Raw genomic sequence first — 21,707 nt, forward strand, 5'->3', positions numbered from 1 at the left:
TATATATATATTCATTCCACCTGAAAGGTGACAGTAAAAGAAGAAGTAAATATACCTTTATTTTTCAGTTTGGGAATTTTATGGTTGGGAAAATACATTTATTTTTAAATGAATTTTGCTCTCTGTCCACAATGTTAAAAGTTACGTCTTATTACTTATACTCCAAGCTACTCTTACATTGATTCAAGTAACATTCCATCCTCAACAGATATCCTATGGTTAACTGTGCTTTTCTATTTGTAAGGGTACAGTTCCAACCTATCCTGTATTTTAATATGATTTAAAGGCTGGCATAAAAGTAATGCACAAATTAAGATGAAACATTAAAATATTTAATATGAGACTTGGAAGCATGCTTCCTATAGCTGCCTTCCAACTGTGATCCCAGTCAAAAAAAATAAAATAAAATATAGCACTGCAAATATGGCTTTAGTTCTATTTTCAGTGGTAAATTAGGAATAAGAAAGCCCTACATGAAAACAAACTATTGATAAATAAATATATTTATTTGTGACTGTTTGGACTGTATTTAATAAGCCATTTTTTAAAATCTTTTCTGAAGAAGACGTAGACAATAAAATAATTTATCCCCAAAGGGGAGATAAACAAAGCTAAGCGGAAAATCATTACTGATCTGGAGACAAACAAACTCTTTTAAACTAGTTTTTCAACAAAGAACTTCCTGTGTCTTAAAATATATGCATGCTTGTAGTGTCATATATGAGCCAAAGTTACTGACATTCTGGCAAAAACAAGTAAAATCCATATAACTCATCTCATCTTTCTATTGCAGCATCACACATACACAAAATATATATCTACAGTTTAACTTGAGCATATTTTACACATTTGAAAGTGAGACAATTACTGGTCCCCCTGTTGTAATTCCTCTATTTACCAATAAAATCATAAATCTTTTCTATAATATTTTACAAGGATGGAGCATTGAGGGAGAGGGGGGTCTTACACATATCCTCTTTGCATAGTATTCTGATCCTTGGTCCTCCTATGCTCTTTCCTCTTCAGTTCACCTAAAAGGTTTTCTATTTAGTAATGACATAGTTGATGTCAGAAGTCATTGTGGTTTACATTCAATGTATTTAAATGAGTGCATGATATAACTGACCAGTTCTTGTGTAATTAGAACAAGCCTGCAGAGCCTTGCTACTAATTCATCCGTTGTATTATGCCAAACCCACCTGGAGTGTCGATTGCCTGTCTCACCAAAGCAAACAGTTCCAGTTAAAACTGTAGAGTCAATCTAACATTTGTGATGGTGGTTCAGAAAAATGCTGTTCTCTCTGGACTCAGCTTCAAATAACAAGCTGCCATTTAAGAAGCATCTAGTAAATTTTATGGAGACTTATTGACCCACACACATTAAAAGGTAGCTGAGGGTCTCACTGAGCATTGGAGATCTGTTTACCTTGTTTACTGTCCAACAAGACACATTCTGGTCCTTATGGATCTATATTTTGCATTATATTTATACCAAGGCTAATGAAAACAGGAAGTCAATGTTTTCAAATCCATAGGTCTACTGCACTTGGAACAACTTAAAAACCATGAATACAACAATTAAAATACTTTAAATAAAATAATCCTTCTGACTGGGGATTTTTACTCCAATATTTTTATACTTAAATCAAAGATTGCACCATTTTTTCTAAATCATGTAAGAAAAAATTCTACTTTAAAGGCTTGTTTAGCAGGGAGGCCAACAGATTGTGTCTAAGAAAAGAAAAAAAACCCCACAAATATGACAGGTAAATCTGTAAAAATAATAATCTGTATTCCTGTAATCTGCTGCGATGGACTGGCGACCTGTCCAGGGGGGAGCCCGCCTCTCGCCTGTAGACAGCTGGGGATAGGCACCAGCACCCCTCACGACCCCAGCAGGGATAAGCAGGACAGAAAATTGATGGATTCTTATAATCTAAGTTTATCTAATATGGTAACTATGTTCACATACAGATTTATTACACATTTACTATACACCCAAACACATAAGTATGCAGACAATTCTTAAACATTTCATAATCAAGCAAGAATTTCTGCTTACATCTAATCAAATATAAATCAGAATATTACACCCGACCAATTAAACACCAAACATTTTAATGCAGAAATAGAGGCTTTATCAAAGGTATGTTTAATCCTTGTTTAAACATTATTCTCAAAATATAGTTTTCAATCTAAAACTTGTTGCGCACATTGCAGATTGACACTCTTTTGTCCTGTAGTCACTTACAGTGCAGGACAGATGAGTACAATGTATAGCTGTAAGGAAAATGGTCAAAAGCAGGAGAGCTGGAGGTAAACCACAAAATCTCTTGTTTCTCTTGTTTGAAGAATGTTTCACACCAAGAAATGAGGCAATGAAAACTCACTGCAGCGTGAACATGAGACTAAGATTTGGATGATGATGACAGAGCATAAACACAGACAGAGCAAAAGAGGCATTGTGACAACGAAGAGGGAGAGAGCGGCAGAGAAACACATTGGGCGCCAGCAGTTCAAACCAAGTCATAATTCTCTATCTCCTCTCTAGACAGCCATGTTTAGCCTCAGAAAAATTAACGTTCAGAATCACATATAACCTTATTTTTAAGGGTTTAAACCAGTTCACTGTTCCTGCCCTGGTATGTTCTTGTTATTTATACCTGGAAAATGAAGTCTCTCCCTGATCCCCAATTATCTACAGTTACAGCAGACAGTCAGACCCCAGAAAAAAAATGCTGTACCCCTCAGCAAGGCCAGCAAAAAGACAATCTCAGCAGGGAAATGGTAAGACCTTCACTCCCCTTTTCATCCCTCATAAATCAGCCACAACAACTCTTCTTACAGATTTTTGCAAACAATTACAAGCGTGGCAACCCGAACTAAGAAAATAAGGTAACATTACACAAACCTCAAATACCCATCTAGGAAACCTTTTCCTCACGAATGAAAACAGTGCGTGAAAGATTTAATTGAAGAGACTTATTGTGAAGCTAAGTTTTGATGCATTATCAGTAAGCAATCATTTCCGAGGTGCCAGATTCCTGGATCATGTTTATCTTATTTAGTCAGAGCTGACAGTACTTTTTGCATGCTGGCTTTACACACCCTCCTTCTTAGTGGACCCTCTGTCGTAAAACAGAACTCAGGCTAAAGGCCCTGCCTAAACCTGACATTAAAGGCCATTTAAAATCAGGACACAGTCTGATTTGCCACAGTGATGAATGCCTAACCTGGCCCAGGCCTTCTGTGAAACACTAAACCCCCATGAGCAGCAAATGAGCTCTGACTGTTTCTTTTTATTTGATCCTATTTCACTTGGTTGCATCTCTGCCCGTGCAACGCTTAAAACAACGAAAGGGAACATTTTTATTTTGCTCTTAAAGTCAAAGCTAAAAAAGGAGAGGAAATAAAGCATGTTTCTTGTGAGCAAGGCAGAGTTTTCCAGATAAGGACAATATTTAGTGCTAAAACAGCACTGATGTAAAATGTGGCAAAAAGTGAATGTGAGACATTAGGCCTACACTAAGTCGTTGTGGCCTCCCACTCATCCCTTTCCTCAAAGCAGGGCCAAAAGGGAGGTCATTACTCTCTCCCCAAAACAGGAAGCCCCATCAAAAGAAGATCATGTTTCTCCATAAGCCAATAAGTAAGAGTCCAGGCAAGTCCCGAGCATCGCTGGCGACTAACACACCAAAAAAACATAAGACTCATGTTTCTGTGCTTAGAGTCTGCATTAGAATTGTTTGTGATACATGCATGGAGGCATGCACATGAGGGAGAACCATCCTCAAGTCTCCAGATCTTTAAATTATGCGGCTACCTCCGGATCAGAAAATTATCACATTGCTATTCTCTCCAAATACATCTACTTCTAATGAAACTAATTTAACTCCATGAGTTTCACATTGCACTCTTTACCTTTTTCTTATCACTTAATCCACACGGTGGTTAAATTACACCACTGAGGTATGAGACAGTCCTGCTGAGAGATTGTCTAGACAGCATAATACTATCACAGCCAATTTTCAAAAATTGTTGTTTATGAAATTACTTTTAGCCCTATATAGCATTTTCACAAAGAGGGGAAAGCAGGATTTTTTTTGGCCTCTTTGGCCAAAACATTTGGTTTTAGATGCTTCTATTTTTCCAACATGACTTTCAGCAAACCACAGAGAGGATTTGTTATAAGTTTTCTTTTGGCAGATTAATCATCCTCCAAAGAATCCATAATAAGTAAAGAGTATGACTAATGGTCCTTAAAAGAGCGTTTCCAAACTCAGGATGAGCTGGGATGTCAGTTCGTCGTTTTAGGTTGCAGTAGTGTCACAGCCTATTGTGTTTCGACGGGTAATGAATTAATTGTTTTTCAAACATTGGGATATTATTTTTAACCTAATTCTGCTTTAAATATCTTTACAACTTTATCCCTGACAGTCTGCTGGAATCTGAATAATGCTGTTTGCTCTCTAAGGTATTCCAATAAACCCCCAAGGCCTCCATACAGTACACTCACAGCAGTATAAACTGGTTAAACTAAACAGAAATGAAATGTACTTTTCTGTATGTTTTCCATTCCATTTTCATATTCAGGCATTAAGGGACATTTTTGTTTAGTAACAAACAAAAAACTCTTTTTTCTCCTTTCTTTGTCAGCCTTATCATTCAAAAGACGAGGATTTAAAATAGAAAGCAGGCTTTGAAATAGGTCTCTAAGATATAGCTTTAATATAAAAAAAAAGTTTATTGTATGTCTTTATAGACAAAAATGCTTAAAATAAAAACAAAGTACATTTAAACAAAAAAAAAAACCCAAAACCATTAAATAAATAAATGCAATAAAAATTCTGGTGAATGGTATGCTTTTAAAATTGTCAAAATAAAATTTTTTTTTCTTGCATTTTCTAATAATTTTCTTTTTTTTTTGCATATGATGCACTGGAGCACACCTGTCAGTACTTGTAAGTTCAGCTCCATCCCCTAAAAAAACCCAACAACCCCTAATTACAATAGTGTAAAGGTCTGATGATAAAGAGTGAAACGGGATTTAGCCTGAGTGTCAGACATTGTTCACAATGTGAATGGAAGTGATCTGTGTTAGCCTTATAATTAGGACCAGTTGTGTTCTTTGGGCTGGTTTATAATAGCCAGGCATAAATATTTATTCCTGGCGGCTGGAGAGGATAAAACTGGTGGGAGTCATAGGTGCAGCTCGCCAAACATCCAGAAACTAGCGCCCGGCCTGTGATGCTTATACCCCCGAGGACTACTGTGCCAGACCACGCTTCAGCAGAGATCAAATGCAAGGGCTCATACGTTGCATTTATTGTCTTCAGGTTTTCCATTTTTCCTAATAAATGAGTGACAGCTTGAGGTGGGTCTGGGTACTTCAGCAGACTCTTTGTATTTTACCCTTGGGTCAGAGAGGAGAGGGTTTTAACAGCAATGGGGAGCGTATCTAATTGCTTTCATATGCCATATTATTGCTTGATTTAAATAATGACAGACACTAAGGGCACTGAGGAGCATCTCCTTTAACCTCTGTGTAGCCCTGGCAAAGACTAACTACTTTCTTTGCTGGGTTACTGGGAGTTTCAGCAGCTAAGGACACGGAAAACACAGAACTTCAAAAGTTTATGTGTTTATTTATCCGCCAACTGTTGCTGTGAAAGTTTCTCACTGAAAAGGAATTTTTTTCTTACTCATGCTTGGAAATGTTTACAAAAGACAAGAAAATGCCTTTTCCACCGGTGCTGAAACAGAGGGTGCAGCGCTGTGACAATGACAAGCCATTCAAAAACAAAACTGTCTGGAAGCTCATAACATTTGTGAAAGCTTCCAAGGGTTATAAAGATACACAAGAAATCTTTAAAACTGGAGCTGAAAGAGTACAAAGGAAGTACATTTACATTTAAACTGCACTAAGAGATTGTAATATATACCTTTGGACTGACTGATAAACAATGAAACAAAGATGACCTAAGTGGTAACTTGGACTGATCTCCAAGTGCCTAAATGTGCTTCCAGATTTCTTCCATTACATTCTGGGGGTAGTAAGGATGAACAACATGGTTGTTTTTGCTGATCAGAAAAAAACTTAGGCAGTAATCTGCTATCTTGAGTCAAAAACGAAAAAAAAACTATAAAAATGTTTCATTGGTGTTAATATCCTTGCAATGCACTGCAGACTTTTCTTTCGGCTTTCATTTGTGAAAACCCTTCACACTTTACAGGTAATTCTGCATCTAAAGGCCTTTAGCATTATTTGGCATGTCCTACCAGTCAGATCCCGCTTGAGTTTCCTGATGTCTTTGGCAAGGTCATCAAACTTGACCTGTGCTGCTTGGAAGAACTCTTGAGGCTCAGGCAGAGGAAACACACTCTTTTCTGTACCAGCATGCTAAAAACAAACACAAAAGCATTTAAGTATTCAAATAGAGGGAAACATTTTTCGGTATTGATTGAAGTATAAAACTTACTTTGTCAAAATTTCGCAAATAGTATAAAACCACATAATCCACGAGATTGATATGATTGTCCTGTTTAAAGAAACAACAAATAATCTGCTTAATTCACACCATGGCTTTAATCAACACTACTGAGATAATCTTTAAGATAATGTATACCCTGCTCTTGACATCTTTTAGCTTTGGGAGAATCTCCAACCCAAATCCATCCGCCTGACCTCTTGTCCTGTTGCCTCCATTCATATAGTTTCCAAAGGCTAGAACTAGACCCATCACATCACGCAGGCTATCACAACCAAGAAGGTCCTAATGCAGAAACAAATAGACAGATTTTTCAATTAAGCAACCCTTAATGTGGTCAACAGTTTTGATGCAAAAGTTGCTAATGTTATGCTCTTACGTCACAGACTTTGGAGATAACTTCCACTTTACGATGTAAGGAGGAGATAGTGTCGAGAAATAGTGACTGGAAGATCATGGAGTGAGCTCTGCCTGCAAAGTCAGGAATCTGGGACAGCTCGTAAAGAAACCTGAAGAACAAAAGAGGATGAGAAGCAAAGGGAAGAGGTAGTGGGAGGAAGAATCAGATTTGATGTGTTATGGCAGAATTAAACAAAATGTCCAACAAGAAGAACTATTCTGGGGCCTTGGCAGGCCGAGCTTCTCCTCACAGGCCCCTTGAGTCAATGTTACTGCTCATAGGCAGGCAGCTGATAGTCATAAGTGGTGCAGCTCTGCTGGGTTTGAAAGGTCCAAGGGGTCGGGTGGAGGGAGAGCAATGAGCGGTGCACAGAGACTGATCAAAGGTAACTCTGGCCTGATGCAAGACGACTTATGTAAACAGTGCAGTGTCGGAGGGGAGCAGAGAGGTAACATCCTGTGTGATTAGGGTCGGCTGATGCAGGCAGACACTGAGTAGGGATGACTCAGGCAGCTATAGTGACAGCTCTGGTCAAACATGGACATTGAAAGGCGCGTCTGAGTGACACCACGAGATCCAAGCCTCGTTAGCAGACTAAGCCTGATAAAATCAAGTCCAAAATTCAAAAGCATCATCATTTTATGCATTTTACTTCAAGGAACTGACTTAGTTAAATATAAGAAGGTATGGTAAAGATCTACATCTTCCAGCCTTTTCATTAAGTAAACTTTGCTAGTACCGGGTTGGGCGCCCTATTGCCTAGAGAACTAGTTTAATAATTCATGGCATAGATTCAACAAGGTGCTGGAAGCATTCCTCAGGGAGTTTGGTCCATATTGACATGATGGCATCACACAGATGCTGCAAATTTTTTATCTGAACATCCTTGATGTAAATCTCCTGTTCCACCACATCCTGAAGGTGCTCTATTGGATTGAGATCTGATGACTTTGTAGGCCATTTGAGTAGTCTACAGTGAAATTATTGACAACAAACCAATGCCATTGTCTACTTGCCTAAATGCATGGACTTGCTGCTATGTGATTGTCTGATAGGAAATTTGCAATTGGATAGGTGTACCCAATAAAGTGGCCCGTGAGTGTATATCCTCTAGAAGGAGTACACATGGAGACTCATGTTAAGGTCACTCTAGCTTAGTCAACTGTTAATATAAATGGTAAAGACAGTCTAAATCCATAATCATTTTGTTTTTGTTTCAAAGGAGTAAAACTGTCTTTCACAGCAACGGTTCTGCGACACCAAGCTGCAACATTGAATCTGCTCTTGATAAAAATCACTCAGTGAAATAAAAGAAGAGGAAAATATTTCTTATGCTTTCTTTAAAGAGAAATTTTAATTGGCTGGTTAGATCATCATTAAAACTGGAGATCAGAAACTGACCACAAAATTAAAATAAGTGCATCTCTAATTATGAGTTAGAATGCTGCAACAGTTAGGGTAGTATACTAAATATACATTTTAAATATAATTTGAAAAACTACATACAAAAATGTATTGAAATACTCTTACTGTTCAGGTTTGTCCAAAAGTTTCACTTCATCTTCTTTGGATGTCTCATAATGTTTCATGATCCTGTCAATCTCATCACTGGTGGCCCTCTGTTAGAACAAGAATGCTGTTATTCAAAAGAGCTAAATATTTGAGCTTTAAAGAATTATTTTAAGATAGTATTTATTTCAATTAAACATATAAATGCACAAATAGATATACAAATAGAATAAACTGCTTTAAAATATTTAATTTACTAATTGTTTTCAATCACAGTCAAACCGCTTCTTACATTTTCATACAATGCCTCAATGGTCTCCAAATCCACCACAGAGTTGTCCACATTAAGAACAGCTGGTGAAGACACAGAAGAACATTAATCATGAGCTGTCTCTCTTATAAATGGGTCAAATCTTGGCTCAAGTATTTTGCCTTTCAAGTTCTGTCAACGAAAAAAAAGTCCCACCAGATAAATAATCTGATGAAGGTTTGTAATACGATTAAATGTTAGAGTAAACATCATTACATCTGGATAAACACAATGAAAGAGTTTAAACATATACTTATGTTTGTGTCAGAAAAAAAATGTAAAAGAGTATAAAAAGGTGTGTTTTAATAAAACCAGAATGCTTCATTTTCAGTGTATGATTTTTTTGTACTATACTATCAAAATGTGTAATTTTTCAAGATGAATTACACACATGGAATTTTATATGGTTCAAGCACACGGAGGCCACTGTCGGAGCCCCACACTGGAGAACCTTTCTACTCTTCTTGACCACGGCTGGAGAATCAGGGAATGAAGTCCCTGGTAAGAGCTCTGAAAAAAGAAGCCTAAAAACTGCTTAACCTTTACCCCCATAGGTAGAAGCAGCACCACCAGGAGCCCACTAATGATTATAGATGAGGGCAGAAGAAGGTCAAGCTTAGCAACAAGCAACAGCTGACTGTGTCTGACTCTGTGAACTTTTACTTCCATTCTGGGCAAACAAGGCAGAGTAGAACAACACAAGGGAAAGAGAAAGTAATCTTCAATTAGAGTCTAGGAGGTGATCCAGGCAGCTAGGGAAAAAAAAGCACAGTGTAAACATCTTCAAAACCTAGTTAAATATAATTTTATAGAATAGTTAACACTGCTATGGTTGGGAACAGGGTTCCGTCAACAAACCAGACAATATAGACTTAGAATACGATGTCATCGAAGTTCATCTACATGTAAAAGTGGATGGACTAATTATTTTGGTGATACACTGTATTTTGTAGAATGTACAGTGATTTTGAAAGCATGATTTTCTTTTTTTTACACTCAGTCATTTTAGCACCTCAAACTTTGATGATTTTTGTTGAGATTTTAAGTGACAGAGCAAAAGCAGCAAGTAATTGTTAAGTGAAAGGAAAATGATAAGCAGGTAAACAGGATGATACGTTTTAAATATTTATAGATATCTTCATTTACTCTGATTAGGGATGCGGCTGGTCTGACACATTATCTGTCTGGGCTTCCGATACCAACATATGTTACGAATGTGAAAATTCCTACTAACCTTTCAGACATTTCTAATCCATTAGCCATGTCTGTGATTTTATATTTCATGCCAAAAAGTGTGCTACTAGGGTGCTTACTGTGCAATGGATTTCCTACTGTATGAAACAAAAGAGGGTCGTGTGAGACAAATGACACGTAAAGTAGGTAAGGAATCAGTGGGGCATGCTAGAGTAGAAACATGATTGTCCCATATAAATTACACTTTTTAAGGTTGATACAGTAAAGATGCAGAATGCACTTTATGTTGTTCTCTGTGCAAATATAAGCACTAGATAAACTCCTCAAGCTATCACCTAAATAGCACCAATTTAACCGTGCTGCATGGTGAAGCAGCTTTAATTTCTCTGCTGTGCTTGGCAGGAGCGATGAAAGAAAATTGGAGGGCATTATGGAGAACATTTTTAATATGACAGAAAAAGACATACTAACAATAAACACAATAGATAGGAAGGTTTTGTGAGTCAGTGAACTTCATAAAGCTAGGAGCACCCACCTAAAAACATTGCTAACACCACTGATTGCTGGATTACACAAAGGGAGCTATATCCCAGTTTGCATTCAAATTACTGAAACAAATGGGCAAAAAAGTCTGACGACCCCATCTTTTTATTATAGTTTTAAATCTCTGTACCTTAAAATTTTAAGTGTTTCACATATTTTATTCATCTTTTTTATTCAGTTACTAAATAGCTTTCTTATTTGTTATATCTTTTGTTAGTAATACGTTTTGTTTTCACTTACACATAAGTTAAATAATGGGTACTGGTAAGTTTTTATTCATTTATTCCCGCTGATAAAATAAATTATTCCAATATAATGATGCTTTACTTTCTTTAACTTTGAATATTGAAAACAAAATACTTAGCCCTTCATATTACGCAAAGATCCTTTTAATTTATCAAAAAAAAAAAAAGGATTTTAAGAAAATGGACACTTAAATCAATAAATAAAATCAATAAATTGTAGGTAATTTAATAAGATCAGTCAACTTTAGATTAATTCATTAATCAATAACTTGCATCTCTAGTGGCTAACCAACCTTCAAACACCACCTGTCTGCACTATGAAAATATTTTACACTAGAATCTGCAAAGTAAAGTAAACCTCTAACAAACAACATAAAAGCTATAGGGATATTTAAACTTGTTGCACTTTTTTAATATGTAAAAAGCTTCAATTTTAACTGAGCCAGTATATGTAACTTGTACCATAAAATGAAGCAGCCCTTTGTATGGAGTTTGTTAAGGTGTTAGAGAATAAATAATAAATAATACAATGAATAAATAATACAATAATACAATTCAACACTTTTCAGACTCTGATGTTTCTTAAGATTAAGATTTAATGGGTAGAAAATTACCTTTAAACTATGCAAAATAAATTTTGAAATAACTTGTTTTTCTAATTTTTGTTTTACAATGTGAGAAAGAAGTGAATTATTGCCTTTACTTCTAAAACTACAATGCATGTAATTCATAAAATACAAATGGACAAGAATCTGAAACATGACATGCATTCGTGGCAAAATATCTTTTTTTGTTTTATTTGTTTTACGCTTCCAGCTATACGGTCCTCATCTTCACAGTCACACAGTAAAATTAGGCTAACAAGCTAACACTTTGCACTCTGGTTTGCAGCTGGTCTGCAGCAGAGAAGCTGTGAATGTGGTCCCACAGACTGGATCAGAGAAAACACTGGAGGTCCATTTCCTACATCTTATTAGAGTGGATTATTCAGTCCCTCAGCCATGCAGCCGTCAATCACACACCAAAGGGGGGCCTGCCCCAGTGTGCACAGGAGCACTCTGATCTGAGGGGAGCCGGATATCTCTCCACACTGGTAGATCAAAGCCGGCCTGCCAACGGCCTCACACCCTCTCCTTCCACTTTTCACTCCTGCATGCGTATGTTTTTGTGTGCGTGCGGCGAGGTGCGGAGCAGGGGAGAGCCTCCCCTTGCCCTTGAACCATGGTGGCCCTAGAGGTCCCCCCCAGCAATTTCAACTGGTGCCTAAGACTCCCCCCTCCTGTCTCTTAACTACTGTGTTGCCTTTCCCTTCTTCCCTCTTAACCCTTCATAGCTGCAATAGCATTATATTTACCAAGTCTTTTTAATTGGGCAACACAGAGAGGCAAGGAGCTTTCAGAAGTTATTTTGAAGGTGCTGTCCTTAATTGTCAAATTCAAATTGTCCGTTTCACATTCACCTCCCATTAAGGTACAAGGAAGCCGCCTCACGCTGGGTGGGAATGAAAATTTTCTACTAAACGACACTGCAGCAGGGAAAAGCGGCCGAGGGGGAAATGAAACAAAAATCTAAACAAGATGGTTTCAGTAGAGTATGTGCTGTTTGCCTTGTGTCTGAGGCAGTTTTATGTGCTAGCACAGTGTCTGCAAACTGTAGAAGGTGGTTTTGTACATGCTTAGATCATTAGTGGGGTGTCAGTCCCATTAGGCTTGTGGAAACCGTCACTGGCTACAATAAACAGATCCGCTGGCCGCATGCTCAGACTAGCAGGCGGCAGGCACTCTCCGCCGCAGTCCCAGGACAGGACTGATTCCTGGCCCATCTATGATGTCCCCAACACACACAATATGTGTTTACACACACACCCAAACACATACTACATTTTCCACAGATCAACTAAGCGTGCAATCAGTCTGTGCCGCTCTTTAAATGAAGTGGATGGTAATTTGATTTTAACCAGTGGAGGAGGGTTTCATCCTTCTCCATCCAACTATCGTTGTGACAAATCAGTTTTATATTCTTCCTATATTTCTACTTTGACAACTGGAGATTTATCTGGGCTCTACATAAGACTAAAGCTTTATCTGAAAAAAAAAAAACTCTCAACGAACAAATTTGCTCTTCCTGAGGGGGAGGAATTTATCCTCTACAGCAGGGTTCCCAGTATCTCATCTACAAAAATAACCCTGTCTGCATTTCATCAGGAGTCATCCTCAGTTTATCGTTTTGCAGTAAACTAAATTTAGCTTGTAATGACTGTGTCTAAATCAAAGAGGTACTTCCTTCAATTAAATGAGGGTTGTACTAAAAATAAAATGCAAAAAAAAAAAGTTATGGGGAGGATATAACTTACCTTGCTGGATGTCCTTCATTTCCAGATGCAGGCTCGATATGAGGATCCCAACCGCTTGAGAGCGTTTCCCATCCAGCAGCTTGATGATCTAGATATCCAAAATGTTAACACTTGTTGAGCTTTTAAAAGCCAGTATGAAACGTTTATTAAAAAAAACTATTAACCTACAAATCAAAACAAGTTGCTTTAGACAAACAAAAAAGCTAAAATTGATCTAATAAGAGAGACAAAAGGCTTTAAAGAATAAATGATGGGTCATGATTTTGGCACAGATGGCTGGCTTAATTGCTCTTTTCATTCACCTGTCTAGCTCTGCCCTATTCCTCATAACGCATCAAACTCACCTGTTCCAGTTTCCTTTTTAATCTGCCTGTTTCCAAGCCATCAGTGCCAGATTATTTATGAGCCTTTGGTGTTGAGAGTTCTCTAGCGTTACTATAGTGTTCTGATTTTCTGATCCTGATCTGTTTCTATATTTGGAAATGTTAGCCTGTCTGATCTGTGTTGCCTGTCTCCTTACGGATTGTTCTGTTGTCTAAATCCTGATCTGCCTCTTGACATTGCTCTTTGGATTATTCTGTCTTCTTTTGTCAACCCGGACCTGATCCGCTGTCAGCTCTGCAGCCTTCTAGGTTTCCACGTCTGGAACTCTACTTCAGCATCAGCCGCGTCTGTTCATTCCCTGTCTGGAATCATCCCTGTTCTCTGGGCACGGAGTGAACTGTCAAACCAGGTTAGTGACTTGTGCGTTGACAATCATTCTCTGTCATATTATCACAGTCACTGACACCTGACCTACACTATGCGATTTTCGGGGCGATTTTCTAGTCGTGCGAGAATCTTTCGATCGGCCCAACTTTCAGCCTGATCGTGCGTCGTGAGTCGTGTAGTGTACATGGGGTTACAAGTGGCGATCAACCTCTCACGACCACCTCCCAATCAGGAATCATAAGGTCGGGAGAATATCAAACATGTTTGATTTTCTCCCGACCATCGTGGGCAAATCGCCCAGGGCAAACGCACAAACAAGGATTCTTCTTTTTATTCTTCCTCTAAGATGTAAACACAGCAGCATGGCAGGGGTGCAATGAGTGATATGCAGTTCTGTCTGTAAAATTGACAGACCATCGTAGCCACGTTTGCTCAGCCATGTCTTTTTTTCCAAGTATGTCGTCACCTTTTCTTTTCAGGGCTTTCAGCACAAAATTGCACAAATTGCCTTCTATTTGTTTCACTTCCAGATAGGCGAGTCAGAGCAGCTCGATCTCACTGTGGAGTTGAGTACGACGTGGTTTTTAGTCGTACAGTGTGAGCAGGTAGATCGCATGAGAGCGTCGGGCCAAACATAAATCGTGAGCTGTGAGCTCACACTGTACGACTAAACCCTGCGATTAATCATACAGTCTGAGCCGTAGCTGCACTCAACAACTGAAAAAAATCACACAGTGTATGGCTTAACCTGTGTTTCTCAACGATAGACGTTCCTGCCTAAGACACCCTAGCTGCTGAGGCCACTGCCACTTCAGAATCGATCCGTCGCTGTTTGGATAACTTTCTGAGCCATTACATGATGTTAGTGTTTAGCACTGTGCAACAGAAGTTAGGCTAAGATGTAAAGATGTACCAAGAAATCCTCTAGATGCTTCCGTTCCTCTGCAAACGATGGTTAGCACGGTAATCAGTAATAAGTAATAAGTAATAAGTCCTAATTAATGACACTTTAAACCAACAATGATTTTTTTTTTTTTTATGTTGTCCTTATCTCATCTGATTTTAATGCTTTTTTTAGGGAAAGCAAAGTCTAGTTAAATATGTTTAATCTGTAAAAAGCTTCACTACTAAAGAGCCAAAAGCTCATCTGAAGAGACCCGGATGACTGATCAAATAATATCAAGTGGCAGTGAAAGTACAAAGGGAAAAGTGGCGCCATTAAAGACAGACAGAAGAGCAAGGCAAAAAGAAGCAGGGCTTTTATAACAAACTATAAATTCACAGGATTTTTATTCGTACCTACAGATGGTCACAATTACTAATGACTAAATTAGCTGTAAAAGCAGAGAGAGTTTTGGCAAGGTAAAGCCCCACTCTAAAAGTTAATGTTTCAGGCTTCTTTATTAGGTATTATAGCATTGTCGGCTACTGGGCCGTCCTTTAGGAACTAAGGAGCCTTAGAAGTGGGTATTGCATTACATGGCGTTAGTAGGTGCCATGCTGCTTCCAGCTCTGTTACCCGGATCACCAGGGATCTCCCACACTTGGAAACTGGTGAGTTCTAGCCTTTGCCACTACCTCTAATTAAGCACTTTGGACAGGCTACCACCAAAAACACAACAGGATTTAAACTAAGGAGTCGAGATAACTTATGTTGGATGCTTACTTCCAGACATACAAACAGTTTATTTTGAAGGGGAGAGACGATGCTGATGCTGAGACAGGTAGACATCAAGAGCTAATGGCTCCCTCCTGTGGACAAATAAAGGACTCAAAGATGTCCGTAACTCTGGTTTCTGGAGCAGATTAAAATGCGATAAAGTGAGCGAGCAAAAAATTTATATATATATATATATATATATATATATATATATATATATATATATATATATATATAAACAGATGAAGGCAAAGTTGGTGCCTCATGTTAGGGAGTTTTGGATGCAGCTTTGGTGCAGAGCAGATAGTTTACACTGGTTAAGCAACCAGCCTGACTAGTATTTGACTATTAATCTGGAAGTATATCTTGTATCAACAACTAGATCAACGTTTCCCATTAGGACCAAGCTTCCTCTGACAGCAGTGATAATCTTACACCCACTCTCCCACGTCAGAGCCTGCACTTCAAACATGTCTTTAATAAACGTATAATGATTGCTCATAAATTAAAAACGGGGTAAAGCAGCTGTTTGTTTAAGGAGCTCCACCACATGTAAACCTGATAGAGCTTTGATTTATGTCTGTATAGGAAAGTGTGTTTACTGACACGCAGACAAACCCGAAAGCAAGTTCAGCTTGGAGAATTCTTTTCATTTTCATCCATCCCTTCCTAGCTGCTCATCTCCTAAGAATGCCCCGACATGCCTATGTTTGTGCCCTCCCTTTCAAATAGGTGCCCCATTTCCTTTTCCTCCACTGTGGAAGGCATGTGCATGCAATTACATACCAGGTCCAGTCCAGTTTGGTCCACCCTGCTCTCTGCCATGTCATCCTCCTAGCTTTGATATGTTAATCAGCAGAGGGTGAATGGCTTAAGAGTAAACAAGAGCTTTGATTCTTTTTTTCTTAGTTTTTTTTTTTTTCTCTAAATGGCACACATGATAAAAATTAACTCACACATATGTAAGCTACATCCCCCTAGTTCTCAACTTTATGGCAAGTGTTGTCGGGAATTAGGGAAGAGGCTTATATGCACAATGCACACACATTCCAACCACTCATCGCCTTTCCCGATTTTAAAGCCTACGGCTGCAGCGTTTGCATGATCTGGCAACGCTTTCTAATCAACTGCATAATAGATTGAGAGAACATGCTGTCATCATGTAGACCAGCCCACATACCTGAGCTAAAACAATCATGGGTTGATGCTTATTCCAAACAGACAATACAGAACAACTGGCCTAGAAGTCATCTGAAACCCCTTTTGGAGTCACAAACACATTTACAGGCAGCATTAGATTAAGTCTGGCTGACACAGACAAGAGGCAGGTAGTCTGTGTGTGAGTTGACTGGTATTGGTAGTCATTCAGGGGGATGTGGTCAACTGTCTGGACAGATTCTGCAGAGTCAAAAACTCCGTAATACACAATTTTATAGCACAGATGAAACAGGAAAAAAAATTCTCAGAACATATTTTTCAATATGATTTCTAAAATGATGTATTACACTTTCTGTGATATATCAATACGATTTTAATATTTCTTGAGAGAATTAAGGCATTCATGAAACAAGGACAGATTTATCCACTAATCAGTTATTATTAACAAACTGCATTTATTAAGATAGAATTTTGGATAAAGTTTTAAGAAAACGTAAGAAAAAGAATGCTGTGATTTGTAAAATGCTTAATATTTGAAGCTTTCTTTTTCACAAAATGTCAACATTGTCTCTCAAACTTCAATAAATTCATACCAAATATAATAAAAAAGATATTGAAATACGCAAAGCTATAATTAAAAGGATCTCTTTATCTTTTCTTTAATAAAAATACTAGGTTTACAAAAGAAAACCTTTAAATAACAACACACATCATTCTCTACTATTATTAGCATCCCTTATATTGAGGTGAAACAAGTTTTAATAAGCCAAGTTTTATTGTTATCTTATATTTTAAACTATAAAATGTCCTGTAAGTAGTCTGTAACATTAGGGCTGTCTAACTTATAGGGAATGTTTCTCACCCTCTTCAGTTTGAAGATTTATTAAGTAGTTAGGCCTCTATGTGATACCCTATTTTTCATAGCCACACTAACTGCACTATTTGTTTACAATAAGATGCCAAAGATAATCAAAAATGTAATATCTTTGTTTTAAAAATAATGAAACCTTGTTTTAGTGACTGCTCTGTTGTACGTGTAAGGTACTCCAATCTGTACCTTTATCAATCCTTTATCTTACAATGAAACGTGCTACAATAATCTATTAGGAGTTCCAAGTATAAACCACAATTCTTCTGTTGAGACTAATGTTCATGTTTTTTCCATATGCCAGGAATTTTACTTTTTTAGCCCATTCCAGTAATGTTTAACTCAGTTCAGTAAAAGAAACATTTTAGCCTCAGTGTCATCACTTCCTCTCCAACCACTGTTCTCAAGATGGACTTTTTGGAAGTCATCATCAGTATAAACTTGCAGGGTATCAAAGATCAAGTAAACAATTCTCTATTGCTAGAACAAGCTTTCCAGTATCCCTCATGTATTCTGTTTCCATCTTTAATCTTTTACTTGGACCACAATCACAGTCAAAGATTTTATATTCAAAAACAAAAAAGCAAAACAGGATTGAGGAACAAAATGTTCGGACACATAACCTGCCCAGTGTGCTTCAAACGTTCTTTCAAACAATTAATAATGAGGAGGTTTATTTTAGGATGAAATAGTGTAAATTGGTACCAGCAGTGTTTCCATAAAAGTGGTCATAACTCCACCAGGCTGACCTAAGCCAAGAGAGGAGACAGTTGTCTGTTGGATCAAATGTTGGGCAGTTGAAGTGACCAGACTGATTGGAGAGACACACAAACACACACCGTGGCAAAAGTGGAGCCTTTACAAATTGATCAGAATAGGGGATGTGTATGGATTTAGAGGACCAGTCTGGGGCAGCGGCTGATTTTTAACTGCTTGGACGCCAACAGAGAGGACCATAAGGCAGAAAGAATGCTGACACAGAGTTGGCTACAGGAGTAGTGCAGAGTTGCATCATTGGACAGGGCATCAAGAAGCCATAAGGAGACAAAAGTGGATCGATCCACCAACAATCTCTCTTGCTGTTTTTCTTGATTTACTTTATTTTGGCTTAATTTTGCTCAAGAAAAATGTTAAAATTAAAACCAGTCTCTTGTACTGTCATATGCATAGTGACTACAATACTAGAGGGATTGGGGGATACTTTCATGAAAAAATTAAAAACATTTTGCCAAATGAAATGAAAAGAAAAGCTAAACTTTGCAAATGAAATTTGAGTTTACAACTAATTTAACTAAATACATTTTTAGAGAGAATATGCAGTTCTTTTGTTTGTTTCTTTATCATAATGCATCAATGAGAAGTTGAGTTCCCTGTTGCTTTTTCCCTTTTTTGATGTACAGCATTATGCCGGCAGACGGCGGTCCATTTATATTGCTACAGCGGTCTGTGCTCGTCTGGGATTTTACTTTGACTTTTCTTTCTTTTTTGATCTGCTATACAATTATTACAGAATAAAATATACTAAAAACAAGTAGAACTAAATAAAAACTGAAAATAGGAAGTCAAAATTAAATTAAAAAACAAAAAAATACGTAAATATGTATGTGTACGTGTGTGTTATGCTCTTGAAGGTGAAATCCCTGTAATTTTTTGGTTGAAACGTTATACAATATATTACAAAACTGAAGGGCTGTTAACTTTTTCACAAGGCACTAAATCAAGGGCTTAATAAAAACAGAACAAGGAGTACGAGTTGTGAAACAGCACCAACCTTCTTAGCTTTGGTTTTCTTTTCATAGGTGTCTGATAAGGGCTTCTTTTTCTGTGTGATTGTAGTCTTGGAGAACAGATCCTCAAACTCGTTAGCGTTGACGATGTCTGGCTCTTTCAAGGAACCCCAGAGTGTGTTGTTGCTATATACATAAAGAAACAAAATAACTTTATTAAAAGTTTGATTTTAATATGAAATAAAACATCAAAAGTCATTTTAAAAACATTTCATCTTAGCAGCTGAGAAAGTAGACATGCAATGAAAAGATTACAAGGGCTAAACAAAATTGTGGAAACTCATTTAATGTTTATTTGACCTGTTTTCCATTTTCCATTTTGCAGGCCGCTAAAAACTTGGCAGGAGTTCCTGCAATCTCCACTTTCAAAAGCCATGTTTATGAGCTAGGTGATAAAAATAACAAACGTTTCAGGCACACTTGTTCCTGTATTATGGGACCGTTTCTCACAAGGACAAAAAAAAAAAAAATAGGGAGGGAAACTCTCTGTTTTTGGAAGTTGCTGAGTTACGAGAGAAGAAAAAACAAACAGACAGAAACAAGAGGTGGCTAAAGTCAAGAAGATGTTCAGAGTGGTCTTCTTGCAAACATATCTTCTTTGCTAGCATCTGGCTTTGCTTTTCTCCACAACGTCTGACATCAACAGCCCAATCAACAGCTTTGAAATGAAATGAGCCTATTCTAAACAAAGAGGTTGATGCTCATAATTTTCTACCATCTTCTCACACATTGCAGTTCTTCTTAAAGGTCATTATAGCTCATCTGTCAAAGCATATTTAGAGAGAAAGTAAATCTGGAAACAAGGATTTTACACAAGGTTATCAAAGTTTAAGCTGCTAAAAAAAAAGAAGGCTGTCCTGAATTGTTCCAGTACGAAACCTGCGTGCTGAAAACTTTTTTCTGCAAAGAAGTTTGGTCCTCCATCCTCAACTTGCATAAGCTGTTAACGCTGTAGAGAAATATCCAAATTAAGATTTCCCTGCACCAGAATTTATGAATTAGTTTAATATCAGTTACTGGTGTTAATCAGTGTTCACGGAAATTGCTCTGCAAAGTTATTTTACTTTGTCAGGTTTGTGACTGACGAGGTTGCAAGTACCTGGTTCAATCCCCACAGCCTGCACTCTGGGTCCCTGAGCAAGACCCTTAACCCCAGACTGTTCCCAGGGTGCTGCACAGTAGCAGCCAACTGCTTCCCAAGGGGATGGGTTGAATGCAGAGGTACATTTCTACAGTTTGAGATTATTAAAGTTCAATTATTATTGTATGTCCAGAGCCATCTTTGGGAAAATCCAAAAGATTTCTCTTACATTTATTACCATTCTGAAAAATATATCTTACTATGATAAATTGATTTCTTTGTTGATTGAGCTACATGCATTGTCTCTGTTTAATTGCGTTTAATTGTCTAACTGTGATGTTAAACAATTATATTCCAATTTCGCATTTCACTAAAAAACCTCTAAAGATTTTGAACCAAAACGGATGATGATTATTTATAAGCTCTAATTTCCTTCAATAGTAAATTTAACTCAGAGCATGATGCTGATATTGTTATGACTCACTTTGGTGACGTTTTTTTTTGGTCAGTAGTCAGTTGTGTTTTTGTGCTGAACATAACATAATTTACATTTTTCTTCTATATAACTTCTATTTTATGAAAATATAACAATCTTTAAAAAAGGATATTTAAAACAGGGATGGGGCTATTGTGAAAAAAAGCAACTATATCTTTAAATAAATTCATTTCTTAAACAGTGCCATAGTGTGCATATAGTTACAATAAAGATCAACATTTTTCTCACCTTTGTCAGATTTAGCTTTAAAATTATTTTTCTTCAACCAAAAAGGTTCCGTTCGATTGCACATGAGATGAATAATTGGCAAAAAATAAGCTTATTATAGAAAATATAGTTTAAAAAAAGATTCTAAAAGTTGAATTTATAAGAACTTTATAAAAATGGCCTGTCAAATTTTCATTTAATTTGGCCTTACAACTGTCCAATTTTTTAAGCATTGTTTTTGCTTATTTCATGTAGCAACACATTTCCAGTCTTTGTGGTTAGAAGTTAATGAGATGGGTTTGTTTTAATTCATCCACAGTAAATTGACTTTATGGATGAGAGATAAAAGTGAGCAAATACTATTTTAGGTTCATAAGCCTTACTACAATGAAATGGAGGAATTAACGCAAAAAGACTCCATGCTAAAAGTAAACCAAAGGGTTGTTGGTACCCAATATAAGACTGTGTGCCATTATGCAAGCAGATTACTATATATATATATATTTTTGGAGTTTTTATAGCACTAGTGGCTCTTTTTAGACAGTAGGCTGACAGGAAGAGGGGTATGAGAGTAGGGGGAGAGACATGTGGCAAAGGACCACAGGTGGGATTCGGACGTCGCCTCCATACTTGTGTGCGCTAACCACTGCGCCACCAAAGCACGCCCCAGATTACCGTATTTTTTCATACACATTCA

The 21,707-nt window shown here is 37.4% G+C and overlaps 1 protein-coding gene across 3 annotated transcripts in view; it reads right to left on the reverse strand.

Moving 5' to 3' along the window:
* Positions 1 to 21,707, reverse strand: part of fmn1 (formin 1) — a 75,088-nt gene that overhangs the window by 21,298 nt on the left and 32,083 nt on the right. For all 3 annotated transcript variants that reach the window (XM_015373752.1, XM_015373751.1, XM_015373753.1), the window contains 8 exons: positions 19,211 to 19,352; positions 13,043 to 13,130; positions 8,690 to 8,751; positions 8,419 to 8,507; positions 6,868 to 6,997; positions 6,627 to 6,773; positions 6,480 to 6,539; positions 6,280 to 6,400 (listed from right to left, as the gene is read on the reverse strand). In XM_015373752.1, coding sequence (XP_015229238.1) covers positions 6,280 to 6,400; positions 6,480 to 6,539; positions 6,627 to 6,773; positions 6,868 to 6,997; positions 8,419 to 8,507; positions 8,690 to 8,751; positions 13,043 to 13,130; positions 19,211 to 19,352 — 839 coding nt within the window. The remainder of the gene's footprint in view (positions 1 to 6,279; positions 6,401 to 6,479; positions 6,540 to 6,626; positions 6,774 to 6,867; positions 6,998 to 8,418; positions 8,508 to 8,689; positions 8,752 to 13,042; positions 13,131 to 19,210; positions 19,353 to 21,707) is intronic.

The sequence above is a fragment of the Cyprinodon variegatus genome, unplaced genomic scaffold (genome assembly GCF_000732505.1).
Source record: "Cyprinodon variegatus isolate N-32 unplaced genomic scaffold, C_variegatus-1.0 Scaffold91, whole genome shotgun sequence".
Lineage (NCBI taxonomy): Eukaryota > Metazoa > Chordata > Actinopteri > Cyprinodontiformes > Cyprinodontidae > Cyprinodon > Cyprinodon variegatus.